The following is a 20,021-nucleotide window of genomic DNA, read 5'->3' on the forward strand; positions in this document are numbered from 1 at the left end:
ACTCTCATGGTGAAGAAATCCTCCTTATTTCTAGTCTAAATCTGCCCCTCCCCAGTTTATCCTCATTGCCCCTCATCCTATCACTCCAAGCCTTTGTGAACAGTCCCTCCCCAGCTTTCTTGTAGCCCCTTCAGGCACTGGAATAGGTGTTTATAAACCATGTGGTCATGCTGCTGCTCTTGCTGCTTGTTGCGTGGATGCGATGTTTATTCTTTTTTCCTTAACTAATCGTTTTGGTTGGTCCCTTGTGTCTTCCCAGGTACAGACTGGCCCCAGAAGGCACCTTAATCATAAGAAAGGCCATTCCAAAAGATGCAGGGGTTTATGGTTGCTTGGCAAGTAACTCCGCTGGGACAGGGAAGCAGACCTCCACCCTTACCTACATTGGTAAGCAAAAGCAACTGTATAGTGAACCTGAAAAAGCAAGCTAATGCATCACCAGGCAGGAACTGCTAAAATCAATAGAACTATGTAGAACGTGTGGATAGAAATGTCAGAAATCTCAGCAAATATGTTGAACAGCTCACAGATGTCCTTTCTGGGGCTTAATGTTTCTCCTTATGCTGTCTTTAAGGAAAAAAAACCCTAAAATTTGGTATTAGAGTAGGGTAGGTGTGCAAACCTGAGTAGATATTTGGAGAAGAAGTTATGTTCCTGTAAATTCCCCCAGAGTGCTTAGCACTCTGGAGTCCCAGTCCAACTGGTGTGTTCTAAACACTACGTTAATGTATTAATAGCAGAGTACTAAAATTCTTGATGACCAACATCTGGCTGGCGTGAGAGACTGAATCTCTTTACTTTCTACATTCTTCCCATACTTCCCGCATGTTTTACTTATGGTCCTGGTGCTCTGGGCAATCCAGACTCTACTTTTTTCCTGTGTCCCAGTGTTTATATGTCACCTTATGTGATTTTTAAGGCTTTCTGACTTCTAACACGAATATTCTTCTATAGAATGAGGGAAAATCAGAGTATTTCATGGTTTGGGTTTAAAAATTGGTATGTGCTTTGGATGAGGAATTAATTTGTTCTCTTTCATTTTTTTTCAGAGGGGCCAACGTTGACTATAGTTCAAAGTGAAATTCTGGTTGGTCTTGGAGACACAACTATTATGGAGTGTAAAACAACTGGAATCCCACATCCCCAAATTAAATGGTTTAAAGGTGTGTTTCTAACTTTGTGTTTAGTTTACTTACTTTATCAATAATATTTAGAACAGCGATCTTGGAGTGACTTATTTTCTTAAAAGCTCTTGTGTTACTGAACTAGTGGCTGGCCTGTGGCACTCTATAAATCTCAGAGGTCTGGGACTTGACCCCTAGGGCATAAAATCTATTTAAATGCAGTGAATGAACATATTGTGGCACGGTTAACAGTGCTCAGGGATTTTTTTGTTCATTCCTTCCAAATCTGAGGTGTTTACTACAGTTTCTTAAATAGTGGAGGAGCATATAGAGTACCGCAACTGCAGGAGTTTTAATAGAGTTAAGCAGGCATCAGAGAATCCAATGGCTCGAGACTGAACACATGATAGCTTTTTCAGTCCAGTTCACCTCTGGCAGCAGCTGGAGGGAAGCATAAACCTTGTTCTGGTCTGTTTGCAAATAACCTTCCCTCGCAGAAAGCTGCTTCTGAGCTCACTGCAGTTAATGCTTGGCTTGCATTTTAAAGCAGGAGTCAATGAACTTTGGTACTCATCCCAAAGAGGATGTGTGGGCCAATTCTGGATGTTACACAGCAGTATTGTGGGTTCTGCTGAGCCTGAGGAGTATGAGAGCTGTTTCCCAGGTTTTGTGGGATTCCCAGCTTGGTATGGAGCTGGCAGACAAGGCACTGCCCTTGTAGTCTCTGATTTGGGATGGAGAAATACAGGCTGGCACATTGTCCTGATGCTGATCTCTGTCCAAAGCCACTTTTGCTCTCCCCTTGTGAAACAAATAGTAAAAAGGGATTGTTTCTAATACAATAATGAATTTTTCCACTTATTTGCTAAATGAATGCAGGCGTGAGTAAATGAATGCATGTGAACTAATCTCAGAATTGGACACTTTTAAAAATAATTTTGGTACAGACCTTGTTATATTTCAGTTAATTTTTTTCTGTTTGGATTTAGGTGACTTAGAGTTAAGGGAATCAGCATTTCTCATTATTGATACCCATCGAGGTCTTTTGAAGATCCAGGAAACACAAGATCTGGACGCTGGGGACTACACCTGTGTGGCTACCAATGATGCAGGGAGAGCTTCTGGAAAGATAACTCTAGATGTTGGCTGTAAGTAGCTTGTAGTCTAGACAGCAAATGCTTTAATTTCAGTGTTTCTGTGTCTAGCCAGTGGTGTTGCGTGTCTTTGAACCTTTCTCACAAGTATGTGTAAGTCTGTGCGCGCTGGGAGTGCCTTTTTGGTGGTGTTCACTAAGGAGTTTCCTTGTCATCTTTGCATCCAACTTTCCTTCACTCTTACTCCTTTTGAAAAGCATGGAAGTTATGAGGAAGAAGAGGAGGAGGAAACTGTTCAAACCTCAACCTAACATAGTTCTCAAGTAGAGAATATATTATACTAAGCAAAGCCACTGTATGAGATTATTGTAACTTAGCCGTTCCTCTCCTCTTTTATCATAGAATCATAGAATAACCAGGTTGGAAGAGACCCACCGGATCATCGAGTCCAACCATTCCTATCAAACACTAAACCATGTCCCTCAGCGCCTTGTCCACCCGTGCCTTAAACCCCTCCAGGGAAGGTGACTCAACCACCTCCCTGGGCAGCCTGTTCCAGTGTCTGATCGGGGAGGCTCTTGAGGAGTTAAGCCTATTTCTCAGCTCCCCATTGCAAGTACAGAGCCTGCAAACCTGCTTTTGGAAGGTGCTGCTAGAGTTGGAAATCTGTTGTTAGAAGAATAATTGTTCATAATGGGGCATGAATTTAGCTCGTCAGTAGCATAAGCGGAATGCTAATGTCATGTTTCAACCCTGGTTCACTTTGTGTACTCTTTTTGGTTTTTTTTCTCCCAGCACCCCCAGTTTTCACGCAGGAACCCAGTGATGAATCTGCAGATATTGGCTCTAACATCACGCTGCCGTGCTACGTTCAGGGCTACCCAGAGCCCAAGGTTAAATGGAGGCGACTAAATGGTGCTTCCCTTTTCTCCAGGCCGTTTGCAGTCAGTTCCATCAGTCAGCTCAGAACTGGAGCTCTAGCTATCACTGGTGGGTAGACCGAACTTTTTAAAAAACAGATTCCAGGGGCAAGTATGACAGATGCAATGGTTTTAAGATACTGCACTAATTCATTAAATTGTTAACTTTGTAAAACAGAAAGGATTTTTATCAGATATTGTGGTTCTCACACTGACTTTCTTTGTTTTGACATGTGGTTCGTTTTCTCATGAGTTTGTGAGTTCTGTTTTGTTTAGTCATTGGCTTTACTCTTCTTCAAAGAAATTATGACACTTCTGTTTAAATAAATGTCGGTCATGTCCTCTGTTGATACTGAGGAGCCATGGGTTGATTGAGTTTGGTTTCAGAGAAGTATTTCTAAACCCATTGGTTTGGGGAAGTCCTAACTTGGGTAATAACTAGAAATTCTGCAAGCAGCTTTGAAGTTTCACTTACATGCAACAGTTCAGTCACCCATACGCTAAGTGATGTTATTATTTTTTCTTAATTAGCTCTTTTCTTCTTTTCTAGAGATAATCCGATTGGGTAAACTAATCCGTCTCTGCTGTATGTACAGAGCTGTAACTCATGTGGTTGTTCACCTACAGACGCTCGTTGCTGTAGGCAATAAGCAGTGTTCCACAGTAAATGCATTACCTGGTAGCATACATCTGTGTGGATGCTTAGTGTACTGCCATGTATTATTTATGTACATCTGTATATGCTGTATCAAAATACATGCAGTATATAAAGTGATGAAAAGCATCATCTATGTGTATGTAATGCCTTTTTCACTCAAGAGCTCATACGGTCATTGTTTCTGAACTTGGTGGCAGATTGAAAGGAATTATATGCTCAAAAATGAATATTTAAAACGGAAAGATGAAGGATAGGGTACTGTGTATTGTAAACTTTTCAGTAGCACTTCAGATGCTGCAATCTGATCTCTTTTTCCCCTCCTCTAGGTTTGTGGGTCAGTGATGAAGGGACTTATATCTGTGAAGCTGAGAACCAGTTTGGAAGGATTCAGTCGCGGCCAGCCACGGTCACAGTAACTGGACTGGGTAAGGCTGGTTAAAGAAAGTGACAGGAGAGACTGAGAGCCTGTCTATTTTCTAGAGGAGGTGATAGTCAGTGGTGTTCGTACAACAAAGAGGATGCCTGTGGGTTATGTAGGAATACATACATGGCGATGTATCCATATGCTTTTATCTGTAACTGTATTTACGTTTAGGTAGTCATCCACTCAAACCGAATCAGAAGGTGGTTGAATTAGAATACTTTGGTTGATTTCAGTGAATTCTGCACGATAGAGCATTGTCTTTTAACTGACTGCAATAATGTGAATAAATTCCATCTACACTTCATAGCATGGACCTTAAAAGTGATTTATCCTGTCTTCTGTTTCTTATTCCTAAGTAAATTTATTAAGGAATGAAAAAATGCTGTAATGATGAATGTGGATGCTGGGGTTTTTGCCGTTTAATAAAAAACCAAAAGGCAGCAATGAACTTGCTTAGGTCAGTGTGTTGATATAACTGTGAAGGTATCTTAGTGATTCAAGAAGACAGTGAAAGTCCAGCTTTGGCAATAGCTGTGCTATTAAGGAGTTGTTTATCTCAGTGGGATGATTGGCAATTAAAGATAAAATAATGCTATGGAATGTATATATTTGCAGGAGAATAAGCATGGAGTCCATCTGCCGTCAAAGAAACAATTTGCTAACTTAAAATGTGGTGGGAACCTGTAGTGCTGGTAGTATTTGATACACAATACACTTTTACCTATTAAAAGTGTTATTTAATCCCTGTTATTTAAAATCAATTTACAAAGCTTGTGCCCAGGAAAGCTTCCTCCTGGCTCCTTACAGAGCATGCAGAATTTTCTGCTGAGCTGTTGACCTCTATTCTAACCCCTTAAAATTTTGTGCCCAAAGGAAATCACCACTTATTTTTTGTCTTCACCAAACTTGCTACTTTTGGTATTTGGTATTTTGCCTAAGCAAGGAGAAATGATGTGTTAACTGGGTATCCAGGGAACTGCTGGTTTGCATCCAATTTCAGCTGGACAAAATCTTCTATTTGCTGCCACTCCTTAGTCTTAGGATCATTGTACATGTATTCTTCCAGCTTCTTCTTCTTCCTTGTGCTACCCCATCCCTTCGTTTGGTTTGGGTTTTTTCCCTGCCTGCATTGTTGACGTTGCAGATAGCAGAACCCCATTTGGTTTCTTTTGTGGTAAAATTAAGTTTGTTGGAACTTGCATGCTGTTTGATGGCCACAATTTTTTCTTAACTGTTTTTTCCCCTTCTGTTTAAATCACATAGTTTTCATTGTTGGGAATGTTTCTTCCTCTGTTTTGCATAGCACCTCGCACAAGGAGACCTTTGATGCTGCTGCAAGGGACATTAGTGACAGGACTAATAAAAATCAAAATTCAGATTTCATGCTTTACAGAGATGTATAAGAATTCCTATTAATTTCTCCTAAATCTTTCTTTTGTTCAAGTTCTACCGCTGATTGGAGCAAGTCCAGCCACAGCCAATGTGATTGAGGGGCAGCAGCTCACTTTGCCATGCGTACTGCTTGCAGGAAACCCCATTCCAGAGCAGAGGTGGATTAAAAACAGTGTGGTGGTAAGAGTCTTTTGTGAAGGGGCTGGAGAACCAGTCTTAGGAGGAGTGGCTAAGGGTCCCTGAGGTTGTTTAGCCTGGAAAAAGGAGGTTGAGAGGACACCTCATTGCTGTCTATAACTCCCTGAAAGGAGGTTGTGGTGAGGTGGGTGCTGCTCTCTTCACCCAAGTGACAGGCGATAGGATGAGAGGGAATGGCCTCAAGCTGCACCAGGACAGTCCAGGTTGGATATGAAGAGAAAATTCTTCATGGAAAGGGTTCTCAGGCACTGGCAGAGGCTGCCCAGGGAGGTGGTGGAGTCACCATCCCTGGAGGGGTTTAAAAGATGGGTAGATGAAGTGCTTAGGGATATGATTTAGTAGTGGGCAGGTACAGTTGGAGCTGATGATCACAAAGGTCTTTTCTAACCTAGGGATTCTATGATTCCTGTAGGATTTATTGGCAGAGAAAATCTACAGCTGACATTTCAAGCTCTCCTAACAATTTGGTTTAAGTTACAGAAGTTGATGTACTGATATACTGATAGATTTTATGCTTACAAATAAAGGTGCTTCATGAGATTGGACTGGAAACAAGGATCCAACGCCATCAAGGGGAGTTTGAGCAGAGCCCCCCAACTCACCAGGAGCTGCTGCCAGCTCTGGCTGTGTCTATCTGCTTCTGAGTTTCTGCAGGGTCTGTCGTTCAGCATCCAGCCGGTCCCCTGGGGCGTAAATGGGTTATTTCTGTTCACAATATGAAGTTGGAAGTGTGGCAGCCTGATGATTATGCCTCACTGATCACTGCCTGTGCTAGACAATGTCTAACTCTGAAACACAGATGAAGGAATAGGAGGTGGTGGTGGTGGTATGTGAAAGTCTAGAAAAGAATTTGGAATCAAAGTAATTGTGAATTTTCCTTTTATCTTCTATTTTACTTACTTTCAAAGATCTTTGGCTCTTGAATTTCAGCCGTGGGCTCTAAATATAGGCCTGCTAGTGGAACATACCTCCTGGAATGACAGAAGTGCTGGAATTTAGACCCGGAAAGCATTTCTTTTCCCTATTTTTTTGAAGCCAAAGATACCAGAAAATTTCTGTACATTTTGGGTTTTTTAACGTTGTGACTTTTACTGTTGCTGATGGGATGAGATAAATATCAGCATCCCAGTACGATATTCTCCTTTCCTAGTGGTGCACTGCTCAGAACATGAAGGAGAGCAGCACGTTTTCTTCCCCGCTGCGAGGATGCTAGTTTATAACTCCTGCTGACAGAACAGCAGTGGACACACCACACCCACGTTCATTGTCAGAGTGAAGTTTCATTTCTTTAGTAGTAGCCAAATTACTGACTTTAACATCCCTGAAAGGCTCTGCTTTTTACCACGTGTTCTAATTTCTCCCCAAAGCCTTTTCTCCACAGTTACAATTAAAAAATGCTGCTGGAGTTTTTTATTTATTGCCATCAGGCAGAACTCTGGCACTACATGACCCTTCGCTGGCCAGAGTTTTCTGCTCAGTTTTTTAATCCCTAGGAGCCACTGGACTTTTCTTTAGACTGTGTAAGCGGAAGGAGCACAGGCTGCAGCTTCTGGGAGAGATGCTGGCTCAGGATCCTCCTTGTTGAGTTGCTAATTCCTCGGTTAGCAGTGCTAGTTTCTTGTAATCACAACCTTACGGCAAGCACTATGCTCCATGGAAAGTGTTGGACTTGGGGTATATCTAGAGAAGAAAGCAGCTTTTTCTGAGCATGGTGTGACAGGAACAAATTTGCATTCTAACAGCCTTCCTGAGAAGCAGTCTGTTGCTGAGCACATTGATTTTTTGGGTGTTGCTGTAGGGTTTGTCACTTTTACTCCTCTTTTGTGAACGTCTGTTTTTCTTACCTTTCACAATGGTTTGCTGTAGAGCTGCTCTCTTCTGACGGATACAGTAGGTTAGGAGGTTCCGATAACCCTAAAAGAAAACGGGTCTGTTTGTGGAAGAACAACTCACCAAGAGCTGATCTGTGATCAAGTTAGATTACTGGAGTAACCAATAAAAGTCATAGAATCATAGAATCACCAGATTGAAAGAGACCCACCGGATCACTGAGTCCAACCATTCCTATCAAACACTAAACCATGTCCCTCAGCGCCTTGTCCACCCGTGCCTTAAACCCCTCCAGGGAAGGTGACTCAACCCCCTCCCTGGGCAGCCTGTTCCAGTGCCCGGTGACTCTTTCTGTGAAAATTTTTTTCCTAATGTTCAACCTGAACCTCCCCTGGCGGAGCTTGAGGCCATTCCCTCTCATCCTGTCCCCTGTCACTTGGGAGAAGAGCTCAGCACCATCCTCTCCACAACTTCCTTTTAGGTAGTTGTAGAGAGCAATGAGGTCTCCCCTCAGCTTCCTCTTCTCCAGGCTAAACAACTCCAGCTCTCTCAGCAGTTCCTCATAATAAATACAATAAAATACAGTAAATAAACACAAGAAAATCATGCAGCTAAGTTGGGTTTTGCTTTAGTACACGGTTTTAAGTGTGAGTTGCTCTTCCGTACACGCTCTGGCAGAGCAGAGTTGTTGTTGCTGATCTTAATCTCACTCCAGGACTAATTATGAGGTGTTACCAAAGTCCTTATTTAAAATTAGTTTTTATGGAGGATGGAAAGTAGGTAAAGCTCCAGTGAAATTCTCTAGGAACACAGAATATTTAAGGATGTGTAAGTCAAGCAAAGCCACACTGCATCCCAGCGTAAATATTGCCAACAACTTTTTTCTTCAGTAAAATGTTCCATCACTCTCTTGGCAGCTGGTTCCCAATCCCTACATTAACATTCGCAGTGATGGAAGCCTGCACCTGGAAAGAGTTCGGCTGCAGGATGGTGGTGACTATACCTGCATGGCCAGCAACGTGGCTGGGACAAGCAACAAAACCACTACCGTGAATGTCTACGGTAAGGGACGCTGTCCTGCTGCCTCTGGGCAGGGTGCAGATCAGAGTGTGTTTCTTACCAACAAGCGCTGTCACTAGAGCTTTTGTATTATAGTTACAATTTCTCAGATTTCCTCTACCATAAAGATGTTATTTTCTAAAGTGACATGATGGGAAATTGGATCCTCTGCACAGGAAAGAACCGACTGATGGAGACTGATTTTAAAATACAAATAGTGCATTTTTTTTTTTAATTGTGAAAGATGCTAATATTAAAGGGTTTGACCGTGCAGTCATCATCTCTGGCTTTATTAAGAGGAACAGTGGAAGTTTACTGGAACACCAGGAAAAGCTCTTTTGGGGGCTTTCATAACTTACATAAGGAAGGACAGCTTATGGGAAAACCAGAATTGAAATGAAATATGAGTTTGGCAGAATGTGGGGCTTGGCGGGGAGTGTTGTGGTTTTTTTTCTTTAATTAATCTTAGCAAAAATTGCACTGACAGCAAGACAAAGTAGTAGCATTGGGCAAGCTACCTGCATTTCAGCTGAAGTTATTTGTATGAAATCTATGTGGGGTCATGACCACTTCAAGTTTACAGCCTCAAAGTTTTCCATGTGTTATAAATCTCCCATGATTCATTTTTTAAGCTTCTCTGAAGATGCTGGAAAGTCCTTTTATGTTAAGAATAGCTGTTATTTTCTAATACAGACAAGTACTCAGTATCTGATAAGGTCTTGTAAGTCAGCACCGATGTTTGGAATATTTCAGATCTTGAGAACAGAAAGGAATGTATTTGTGACATTTTAGAATGACCTAGGGTTTGTTATTATAGCCTTAAGTCTGATCTTGTTTTTTTCTATTGTTAATTCACAACCAGCTCAGTTAAGTCGAGGAATTGAGATTCTTGTTATCTCTCACTATGGGTTTTGTGAAGTGATCTGGTGTTTTTATTCAAGTTTGTCAGTCCCTGCAGAAACCACCTCTGCAGTGAGCACAGCTTTGTAGCATTTATAACAAAGATTAAATAAGCTCAGAGTCTGATCAGTTCTTCACGTTTGCACCTGCTCTGTTCAAAATATTGACCGTCAATGGAAATGGGTTGAGCTCCAAAAATGCTGAACCCTTTCCATTCTTGTGAAATTGTGAGGTTGGATCACGTACAGTGTCGTTTTGGGAAGCCTGGCCTAAAGTGTTGTCAGAAGATATTGTAACAAAGATTTTCTGGAATGGTTGCAATCAGCTAAGTGAAATATCTGCCGTTGGTTTAAGCTCTGTCTACCTCGTCTGGTGATCAACCTATGGCAGATGTGCTTTGTTGTGAACAAGTATGGGTTCCATCAGGAGAAACTGGAGAGTGGAGTGGATAGTGGCTGGTCATTGTCAATGCTAGGGTTCGGAGAAAGAGCTCAAAAACTCCCAGACTTTTCTGCCTGTGTACAGTGGTAACTGAACACAAGAATTTTATTTTAAGAGTTGTGCCATGATTTGAAATCCGTCTTAAGCACATGTTTCATATTTGCATTGATTTCCAGTTGTGCCTGTGATTCAGCATGGACAGCAGGTATTCAGCACCATTGAAGGCATCCCAGTAACGTTACCATGCAAAGCAAGTGGAGTTCCGAAGCCATCTATTGTCTGGTCCAAGGTAACTTCTCCTCCTTGAGCTGTTTGTAGTGAAAGATGAGTTGAACACACCATTCATTTGTTGTAAAACTTATATGCAAGAGACACTGCTAAAAGTCTCAGCTGCGAGGGAGCTGGAAATGTCTCTTTGTGTCTGCTCCTGTTTCTTAGAGCAGGGTTTCCTGATGATGGGCCAGCCCTAGGTCATTGTACTGTTCTTTAGAAGGGCTTTGGTCATCGTTTTGTCTTTATAATTTCTAACTCTGTAGAAACTGTTCATATATTCCTGTTGTGAGTTGGTAAGTTGAGATAAAGCAACCTGTCACAGACTGCAAGTTCATTTTTTGTTTGGAGCCTCACTTCAAGATGACTTTTTCCTTTGCGGAAACTGTGTCTAATACTGGCATTCTGGAGTTAACCACTGGTCTCTCTTTGTTCGTGTCCTTAACAAGATGTCCACAGAGGAGGACCTCAGCCTTTTGGGGCGTTTCTCTGAATGTCACACTTGTTTTTTTGCTTGCTTGAACAGCGAAGTTTTTGGTAACAATAGTTACGTCTTGGAAGTTGTGCAGATATAACTAGCTGGGACCTTGTGAAAAGCTTTGTTTAAAAGAAGGAATTGAACAGTTACTTTTGTTGGTTTGGTAGGGAGGGCAACACTGGAGCAGTGTTTTTCTTGATTATCATAGAACGTTCAATACATCACAGCAGAGGTGTAAGCTGGGGGAGATGCTACAAGCACTAACAAATTTTATTTTCCTTTGATAGATTTAATGTTCTCATTAAATTGTATGTTACCACTCTTAGCTTTAGCTTTTATTGAATTAAATTATTGTAAGTTGATTTGGTTTAGAAAATCTAGGCACTGTGCACTCATATTTTCTTTTCCTTTCCACAGAAAGGAGAAGTAATTCTTCCCAGCAATGTGAAGTTCTCTGCAGGGTCTGATGGCAGCCTCTATGTGGTTTCTCCTGGGGGTGAGGAGACTGGGGAATACACTTGCACTGCCACAAATGCTGCTGGTTACGCGACGCGGAAAGTCCAGCTGACTGTCTATGGTGTGTATGAGCTACAATTAAATACAGCATCATTGTCTCTCCCCCTTTCGCATTCTAAAAAACCCTCTCAGGGGAACTAGGATACTCACATTGCAAACGAGATTTAAACTCATCTCTAATTTGTGCCTTTGACTTTGTCCACGATCACTGGATTCCAAGCTATGTCTGCAATACAAAACTCAGCATATACATGGATTGAATGTATCTGCTGCTATACAGCTTTTTGTAGAGATCCTGGAGTCTTTCTGGTGTTCGTGGTGTTCCTTGCAGGCAGCAAACGGTGCCTGAGCTACAGCACATCAGCGTCACAGTGTTTCGTGTCTGTTGCGGGCAGGTCATTAAAAGTAGGATTGTGATGTTATAAACCTGATAAACAGCTATTTTTTTGATCTGAAGTAAAATTGTATGGTGTTATATATGTACCAATACGTATATTCGTTGCAGCTTTTTAATATATTCCGTGTTATAGTAAAACCTAGAGTATCCAGGCCTGGAGACCAGCAAGGAAATGATTATGATCAACCCATAGAGATCTCGGTGATTGCAGGGGAAGATGTCATGCTTCCATGTGAAGTAAAGAGCTTGCCACCTCCCATTATTACCTGGGCCAAAGAAATGCAGCTCGTATCGCCATTCTCTCCAAGGTAAGGATGTCTGGAAAGGGAAGAAGTGAAATTGTGACTAGGTTTTCCTATTTTGGAGTGGTATATAATTTTAAATTGCCTCAGGATTAATCAGGAGGTGTTAAATTGTCCTTCATGAGGACCTTGTTTCCACTAGGTCTTGAAACTCTCTTTACAAAACAATGGATACTAGGTTTGTGCCTCATTGAACAGCTTCCACTCCAGTGTGTGTCTCTACACAACCACAGGAGGCCAAGACGAAAGAGATCCTGTTATATCTGTTCTCTGGTGCTGCCTAGAGACTCACATAATCTGTGCCTCATTATAAATGTTTAAAAACTGTTTTTCTTTTCCTAAGCACTTCATATTTATGCTCAGGGGAGCATTGTCTGTTATTCATATGAGGTCTGGACTGCCAGTAGAATACAGATGATGATAAATGTTTTGGAGTGCTTACAAGGGCTCATTTCTCGCTGTGTTTTGGATCCAGATATTCTTGAACAAGTGAAAACATAGCGAAATGCTCATAAAAATGTTGACTTGACATCCTTGGAGGATGAAGAGATGAGAACTGTCTTGTATACAGCATCAGCTACGGTGTTGGAGTCCTTCCTTATTGTTTTAGTATGGTACAAAATAAAAGAGGAAACAATGTGATTATTCTCTGTAGGTTCCCAGTTGAAGTGCCAGGTTCTGTCACAGGCGTGCTTGTGCGTTCCAGTCCTCAGGACACCTTGGAAGGGGTAAAAGCTACAGCTGCATTCATAAGCCAGGAAATGCTAACGCTGGCCAAATGCACCCCGTAGCGATTGCTGTGCACCTTGTCTGGTGTCTCGTCCTGATCCAAGTGGAAGGAATCAGCCAGTCTCTGAGCTGAACTAAGGAATCGTGCTGACCTTAAGGTGAACCTGTTCACCCTGTGGCCGCACCTGCACCTCAGAGCCACCCGTTCTTGCGAGTCTGCGGCAGCCGCAGCAGCGAGAAGCTGCTGAGCCAGCACGTTTGGTGAAGGAGGCTTGTGCACAGGGAGTTGGGTTTGTGTTAGTCATCTATGCAGAATTCTCTGCTGTGTCCTGCAAGCCTGCTGCATGCACTAACAAATCTGCATTCTTGGTTTCTTACTTGTCCTCATTTTACCTCAGAAGGCATTGATAAATTAGACTCCTTGCTCGTGGCTGCTGTGGAGTGATCCAAGTTGTCCAGCATAGCAGAAGTACAGCTCAGCCCGTTCTGTAAAATTGTTTACAGATGTCAACAAAAGTTAAAGAATTATCCAAACAAATTTGTTTGAGACCACCCAAAGCTGATGTTAGAAAAGTGACCTATAAGCAGAAGAGTGAAATCAAAAATGAGGGCACTTTTATCAAGAGGCAAGTGTCATTAGCTGTACCAACAATGGAAGGTCAGTTGTCTCAGCGATCTGTCTTTTTGGGTTCTTGAAAAAAGAAAAAGGTTTGGAAAGAGATGGGCAGCAGAGCAGGATTCGTAACACCAGGCAGGTTTGGGTGGCCTGGAGGAAATAACCTTCATTTTTTTTCCATTCATCTCCCCATTGCAATCCCTAAATTCATCATTTATGTTCATACGATGCATTGTCCTAATTAGACCGTGCCAGGGAAGGGGAGATGGATGACACCACCAGTTCCCACCATCTGTGTCCAAATTCTGTATATGGCCTTGAGTGCTAGACTTGGATTTCTTTTTATCAATTCCTGGCTGTCATTTTTTCTTCCCTCCTGATTTATTTTCCTTGTCTCTATTAATTTGAACTTCCACATAACAAGGTTTTGGATTAGCTGGCCAATGGATCCTGTAATGTTACGGGCCTGGGACCAGAACTGTAGCAAAAAATGATGCTGTGTCATTCAGCGTTTACTGAAGAATAATGATGATTTTTATAAACACCAGTCTGGAATCAGAATGCTCTTCAGAACCCCCTCTTCCACCTTGAATTAACTAATATCTTTTTTTGCCAGCATGAAGTAGTGTGAGAAATTGTTTAACTCTCTAACCCTGCTGACCTGGGCCGAACAAAAATTTCTAACAGGAGGTTGAAGAGCTCCATTTCTCTGTCTCTTGGGTTTTGTTGTTGCTTTTTTCTTTCATTTCTATAAACAAGACAGATTTTAACACATCCTGTAAGTAGCTAGGACCATGTTTTGTAATTCGGATCTTAGATTTTAGGTATTTGCCGTGTATTCTGAATGCAGAGGCTCAGTGAAGAGTTAGAAAAACGAGTAAGTGTAATTCATAGTTCAGTAGCGCTCAATGTATCCTGTGGAATGGTGGCTTTTTAGCTCCTAGTGATCTTTAGCAATGCGTAAGTAGAGAACATTCACCTTTCAGTACATGTTTATACAGCGTATCTGCTTCTTATTTTTCCAGACACACTTTCCTACCCTCAGGGTCAATGAAGATCAGTGAGGCACAAGTTTCAGACAGTGGAATGTATATCTGCGTAGCCACAAATATTGCTGGGAATGTGACTCAGTCAGTGAAGCTAAGTGTACATGGTAAGTTTTACCTTAAAGGATAATCTTCTGCAAGTTCTCATGTGGAATTTTGCATCATGCAGAGCTTTTCAAATATCTTTCCTTATGTACATTAAATACAACTAACCTATATTCGTTCAGGTCAGATTATCTTCATGTGCAAGTTGATGTTCTTGCTTACGTGGAAAGGAAATACTGTGCGCACACACACACAGATGTATACATAAATACGCTATATATGCACACCCACACACCTTCCTTTGATGCTCCTGAGGCTGGTGGAAGAATTCGAGCACAATATAACATTTAACTCTTTTTAAAAAGTCAAACAGAGAGGGATTTTAAGAACTGAAAACTTGTCCTAATGCACTCAGATGTTCCTGTGCAGGTGGTTCCTCAGCAGTAGGTTTGCAAGCAGTGGCTGAGAATAGTAAAGTCGACTGAGGCTTGCAGGTGTCAAGTTCCTGCTGAGTTGATGGGAATTACATATCCAAACTCCTTTGGTAGCACATGTCAGAGTTTGCTCTGGTGGTGGTGAAACCGGTATGTGGCTGTGCCACGTTCAGAGAAGGCACTTCATCTGTCCAGCACATGGCTATGGGCCCCTGTCCATCACAGGGGGTTTGGAACTGGATGGTCTTTAAGGTCCCTTCCAACTCAGACTATTCCATGATTCTATTCTATGATTCTATGTACATTCTGCTGTATCCACCTTTGCAAACTAATGCCTTAACACACTTTACTGTACTTTCTCTGCTCAAACCAGTGCCGTGTGTTTGTTCCCATCTTCCTCTTGCTCCATGTACATGTCCAGTTGCGCTTGCTCAAGCTAGGACCCACATCTTCTTCCTCCTCCTCCCTAACACAGATCATCATGTGCTCATTCCCTCATCTCTCTCTTGCTCTCCCCACCCTGGGGCCTCAGCAGCAGTCTCTTAAGCACTTGCACAATGTCAGTCTTGTTGGCTCTATGCTCTCCTGTTTATTCCTCCTTACCTGTGTCAGACAGAAGCTCAGGCTGTGGCATATGAACCTCCCGCTGCTGCTAAAGCCCATACAGGGGTAGGGCAGGAGCCACAGTCCGACATAGCCCAGTCGATGCTGACCTGCATTCGTTGTGGGTGTACAGATAGTTCTCCCATGGTTCATGCAGAGTTTGGAAGTGTTGCTGCCACTGAACGTTGCCAGCAGGCGTGTTTGAAGTGGATCTTGTACCACGAATGTACCAGAAGGGAACTCCTGCCCCCAGCAGCTCCGAGACCTTCAGACTGTGTGCTCTCCATCACTGTGGCTGCAGCAGACACTGCCTGGTTGTGTGCTTGGAGACAGCTGGTGTCAGTGCATCACTTTGTCTCTAATTGTATTAATGAGGCTTTTTGTTGTTAACAATCCTGAGAAAGAAAAACATTGTGTCAAAAGCATGATGTTGGGTTTATATTGTTCTTTAAGACCGGCAAAATCTCTTCCAGTCATGTTTTATTTCCTTGTCTCAACTTGTGTTTGGAAGCTCACAGAGGTCAGGGATTACAGGAACGAAATTAAAATGTCAAAAGGAAAATACAATTAACTTTATGATAAAGAATGTTTTGTGTTATAACGAGCCAGTATCCTTAGATCTTCAAATGTGCTCAGTGTGATGATGTTACGCTACTCACGGAGGTCATGCAGTGGAATTTGAAATATAGCTTCCTCTAATAAGTTCAGCAGTAGGGCATTGTACATCCTATCCTATGCAGAGAATATGCAGGTTGGCTTCCTGAGTTGAGTCACCTGGGGGGGTTAGTTGCAGTGAATAAAGACGGACATTTTCTAAACTGACAAAAGTGGAAAAGAATTTCATAGAACTATAGAATGGTTTGGGTTGGAAGGGACCCTTCAAGGTCATCCAGTCCAAGCCCCTGCAGTGAGCAAGGACACCTTCGACTACGTTAGGATGCTCAGGCACCTGTCCAATTGACCTGCCATGTTTGCAGGGATGAGGCATCTACCCCGTCTCTGGGCAACCTGTGCTACTGTCTCTCTACTCTCATCATAAAAATTGCTTCTTTTTGTCTTGTCTGAATCCGTCCTCCTTTAGTTTAAAACCATTCCCCCTCGTCCTATCCCTGCATTCCCTGATAAAGAGCCTCTCCCCAGCTTTCCTGGAGCCCCTTTCAGTGCTGGAAGCTGCTCCAAGGTCTCACTGGAGCTTTCTCTCCTCCAGGTTGAACAACCCCAACTCAGCCTTAAGAATAATCTTGTCCCTCATTATATTCATATTACTGTGGGTTAAACTTGTCTTCCTTAGTTCCTCCAAAGATACAGCGTGGGCCTCGAGTTTTGAAAGTCCAGGTTGGCCAGAGAGTTGATGTGTCCTGCAGAGCCCAGGGGGTCCCTCCCCCGTCCATCGCTTGGTTCAAGGGCAGAAGCGCTGTGCCTGTAGATGGAGGGCAGTTTATCCACGGCCTGAGTGGAGCACTAAGCATCAGCAACATCCAGCTTCCTGATGCTGGAATCTACAAGTGTGTCGCTACTAACGCAGCAGGCAGTGACACGTCGGAGATAACAGTACAAGTTCAAGGTATTTGCTAGTGCTGTAATTTGCCTCCTGCACTGATGTGGTGTAATTTCTTGCTGCTGCTGCCTGGTTTATGTTTTTGAGAGCAATGGTCTTTGCTGTTGACTGTTAATGATGCAAAATCCAGATCTGTCTTGCATGTTGCATTCTGACTTAAATGACATGAAAGAACAAGGATGAGAGTAGTGCCGATGTGTAGCATGAGAAAAAACAGTTTAAATAGTATTTTTCAGATCTTGCAGAAACACTGTCTTTACCCTCAAAACAAAGGCAATGGGTTTTAGAGTGAACCAGTTTCAGTCAAATTTGAAAGCTTCTTTGTACTGCATATTTGCTAAACATTCCCGATAATTCCATGCTGCTTGTGTGGCGTACTTCATCGATGTAAAGGGGGTTATTGGAATCCAGCCTTGTGGGAAGGAGAGCCGCTTGGAAGTATCATAGAATCATTAGTTTGGAGAAGGCTTTAGAGATCATCAACTCCAACCGTACCTGTTTACTACTACATCATGTCCTCAGGCACCTCATCTACCCATCACGTATCACCAGACCATGTTTTCCCATTTGGGAGCAGAGGTCAAGATTGTTCTGTGGTCTTATTTCCTTCCAGAGTCTCCCACTATCGATGATCTGGAGCCTCCATACAACACTCCCTTTCAAGAAAGAGTGGCTAATCAACGCACTGCGTTCCCGTGCCCAGCCAAAGGTGTGTATCGCTGTGACCACCCATGGTGACAGCAGTGTATTGTTCTGTTAACAACTGAAAGCTTGTGTGCTCCCTGTCACGGTAAAAATGTGCAATTTGCACAGTATTTTCCATAAATACTTTATGTGGAAAATTTCAAACTAACAGTGGTTTAAATAATCATTGCGTGTGGAAGATCTGTGAAAAGTCATTGCCAACCAACAAGGCTATTATAGTGTTTAGGACTAAGATTTTTAGCGTTAAATTTATATTCTAACAGTCAGGGCTTCCTCTGAGTTTGAAAGCCCATGGTCCCCTGTGCATTGTCCTTGCCAATAGGACTTCCAGAAAGCAGTGGGAATCGATTGAATCTTTCTTATTGAGCTAAGTGAATAATTTCTTGAGGTGTCACTTTCTTCTTGTTAGGTGTTCCAAAGCCTGTCATCAAATGGCTGCGTAATGGAAGAGAGCTAAGAGGCAGTGAACCAGGGATTTCAATTCTGGAGGACGGGACATTGCTGATCATAGCTTCTGTTACACCTTCCGATAGCGGAGAGTATATCTGTGTGGCATCCAATGAAGCTGGAAGCACAGAAAGAAAATACAACCTGAAAGTTCATGGTAAATAATAAATACGGCTGTTGGGGAACTATTTTTGAAGAACGTCTCTTTTGTTGGTAACTGTGTGCCCCGAATATGCCTTTGTGCAATTAAATTATAAGATCTTGGCTGAGTACCTGCATTTCTGTCATTCTGATACTCTTCCGTATTTTTTTTTCTAATGCTTCTGTCCTCTGTGATTTCATGCTCAAACTATCTTTGTCTTATTTCTAGAGGGCTCCAGTTATGCTTGAAAACTTTAATGCAAATACCAAATGAAGACTTTTGTCCTGTAGAAGTTGAAGACTGGGTGATAGATCTGCCTTTCAAATACAAATATGAGAAAAGTTATTTATCAGAATTAACATAGAATAGGGGAATGTTGCTCCTGATGTTCTTCTTCCAGAATTCTAATGGGAAAACAGAATCTCTATAGGTGGCTTTGAGACATGTTTTTGGTGTTTTGCTTCTTGCAGAGTGTTTTTATTCCAGCCTTATTAGTTTTCCATTATATTATAGTTAGTTCTGATGCCTGAGCAGGATTCTATCTCTGTCTTTATTCTGGGAAAAGCAGGAATTCCATCTTGTGCCTGCAGGAATAAATCAGTGGAGTTTAAACTTTCTAATCCACCACATAAGGCCCTTCTCTCTGTGTTCATGGTCGGATAAATGATAGGCAGATGTTCTCCAGGATGACTGGAATAATGAAGAAGGATGACTTTCTGGATTCTGTTTTCTTTATATTCTGAGTAAATAATATGGGATATTAAGATTAAAGAAAATGAAATTTAATATTAAATTTTAAGACTATTCTCTTGAAATGTCGATGGTGATTCTGTTTGAGTGTGTTTCCCTGGGGGTCTGTTATTGGGAAACAGAAGACTGTTGTGATAAAGAGAAGATAGGACACAGGGAGATACATCCAGATCTAAAAGGCAAATGACAGCATTGGGGAGGGAATGAAAGCATCTGAGAAATTTAGATTAGAGGAGCCTTTGACTTGGGGAGAAGAAGGAAGTCAGAACTCGCTGGAATAGAAGGCTTAGTACGTGACTTTGAACTTTCTTGTAGTGCCTCCTGAAATTAGAGATCAAGACAAGGTGACAAATACATCTGTGGTTGTTCATCACTCTGTAAGTCTCTTCTGTGAAGTGTCTGGTAACCCCTTTCCAGTTATTTCCTGGTATAAAGATGATGTCCAGGTACGTACAATTTAACCTAATTGAAGTAGCATTGCCACTATCAGTTTTGTGTTACTTTTGAGCTCTTGGTATGAGAGCATATTTAAAGTAAATACTTGTACACATCTTTGTGTGTATTTAAACTGCACTGAGAACACCCACACAGAAAGCCAGCTACATGTGGCTAATGCATTAGTTCAGCTGTTCCAGAAGTAAAAAGTGAAGACTTTATTTATCGAGAGTCCCCTAGGAATCAGCCAGAGCAATCTCCCAGAATTGCAGATGCCAGAGTCCTTGCAGAGGGGACCAATAATGGTGTTTTCCTTGTTCTATAGATGGAGATATAAGCACTCTTGGATCCTTAGGATTATCCTTGAGTGTGATGCTTCCAATTGTAGCTGATAAGTAGTAGTTTAAGATGTGGAGAGAGCATTTTATGCACTTTTGTGACCGATCATTACTGATGGACAAAGAATGTCTGTGGGTTTCCTACTCTGAACTGTACTTTGAGCTACAAG

At 42.1% G+C, this 20,021-nt stretch overlaps 1 protein-coding gene across 1 annotated transcript in view; it reads left to right on the forward strand.

The window, feature by feature from the left end:
• Nucleotides 1–20,021, forward strand: part of HMCN1 (hemicentin 1) — a 201,198-nt gene that overhangs the window by 81,298 nt on the left and 99,879 nt on the right. Inside the window, exons 13-27 of the mRNA XM_069862338.1 lie at nucleotides 260–387; nucleotides 1,050–1,163; nucleotides 2,114–2,272; nucleotides 3,014–3,208; nucleotides 4,123–4,221; nucleotides 5,665–5,792; nucleotides 8,558–8,702; nucleotides 10,217–10,329; nucleotides 11,206–11,365; nucleotides 11,835–12,009; nucleotides 14,374–14,501; nucleotides 16,768–17,040; nucleotides 17,648–17,743; nucleotides 18,149–18,343; nucleotides 19,394–19,524. Of these exons, the coding sequence (XP_069718439.1) occupies nucleotides 260–387; nucleotides 1,050–1,163; nucleotides 2,114–2,272; nucleotides 3,014–3,208; nucleotides 4,123–4,221; nucleotides 5,665–5,792; nucleotides 8,558–8,702; nucleotides 10,217–10,329; nucleotides 11,206–11,365; nucleotides 11,835–12,009; nucleotides 14,374–14,501; nucleotides 16,768–17,040; nucleotides 17,648–17,743; nucleotides 18,149–18,343; nucleotides 19,394–19,524 (2,239 nt within the window). The remainder of the gene's footprint in view (nucleotides 1–259; nucleotides 388–1,049; nucleotides 1,164–2,113; nucleotides 2,273–3,013; nucleotides 3,209–4,122; nucleotides 4,222–5,664; nucleotides 5,793–8,557; nucleotides 8,703–10,216; nucleotides 10,330–11,205; nucleotides 11,366–11,834; nucleotides 12,010–14,373; nucleotides 14,502–16,767; nucleotides 17,041–17,647; nucleotides 17,744–18,148; nucleotides 18,344–19,393; nucleotides 19,525–20,021) is intronic.

This window comes from Phaenicophaeus curvirostris, chromosome 8 (assembly GCF_032191515.1).
Source record: "Phaenicophaeus curvirostris isolate KB17595 chromosome 8, BPBGC_Pcur_1.0, whole genome shotgun sequence".
In the NCBI taxonomy this organism is placed as follows: domain Eukaryota; kingdom Metazoa; phylum Chordata; class Aves; order Cuculiformes; family Cuculidae; genus Phaenicophaeus; species Phaenicophaeus curvirostris.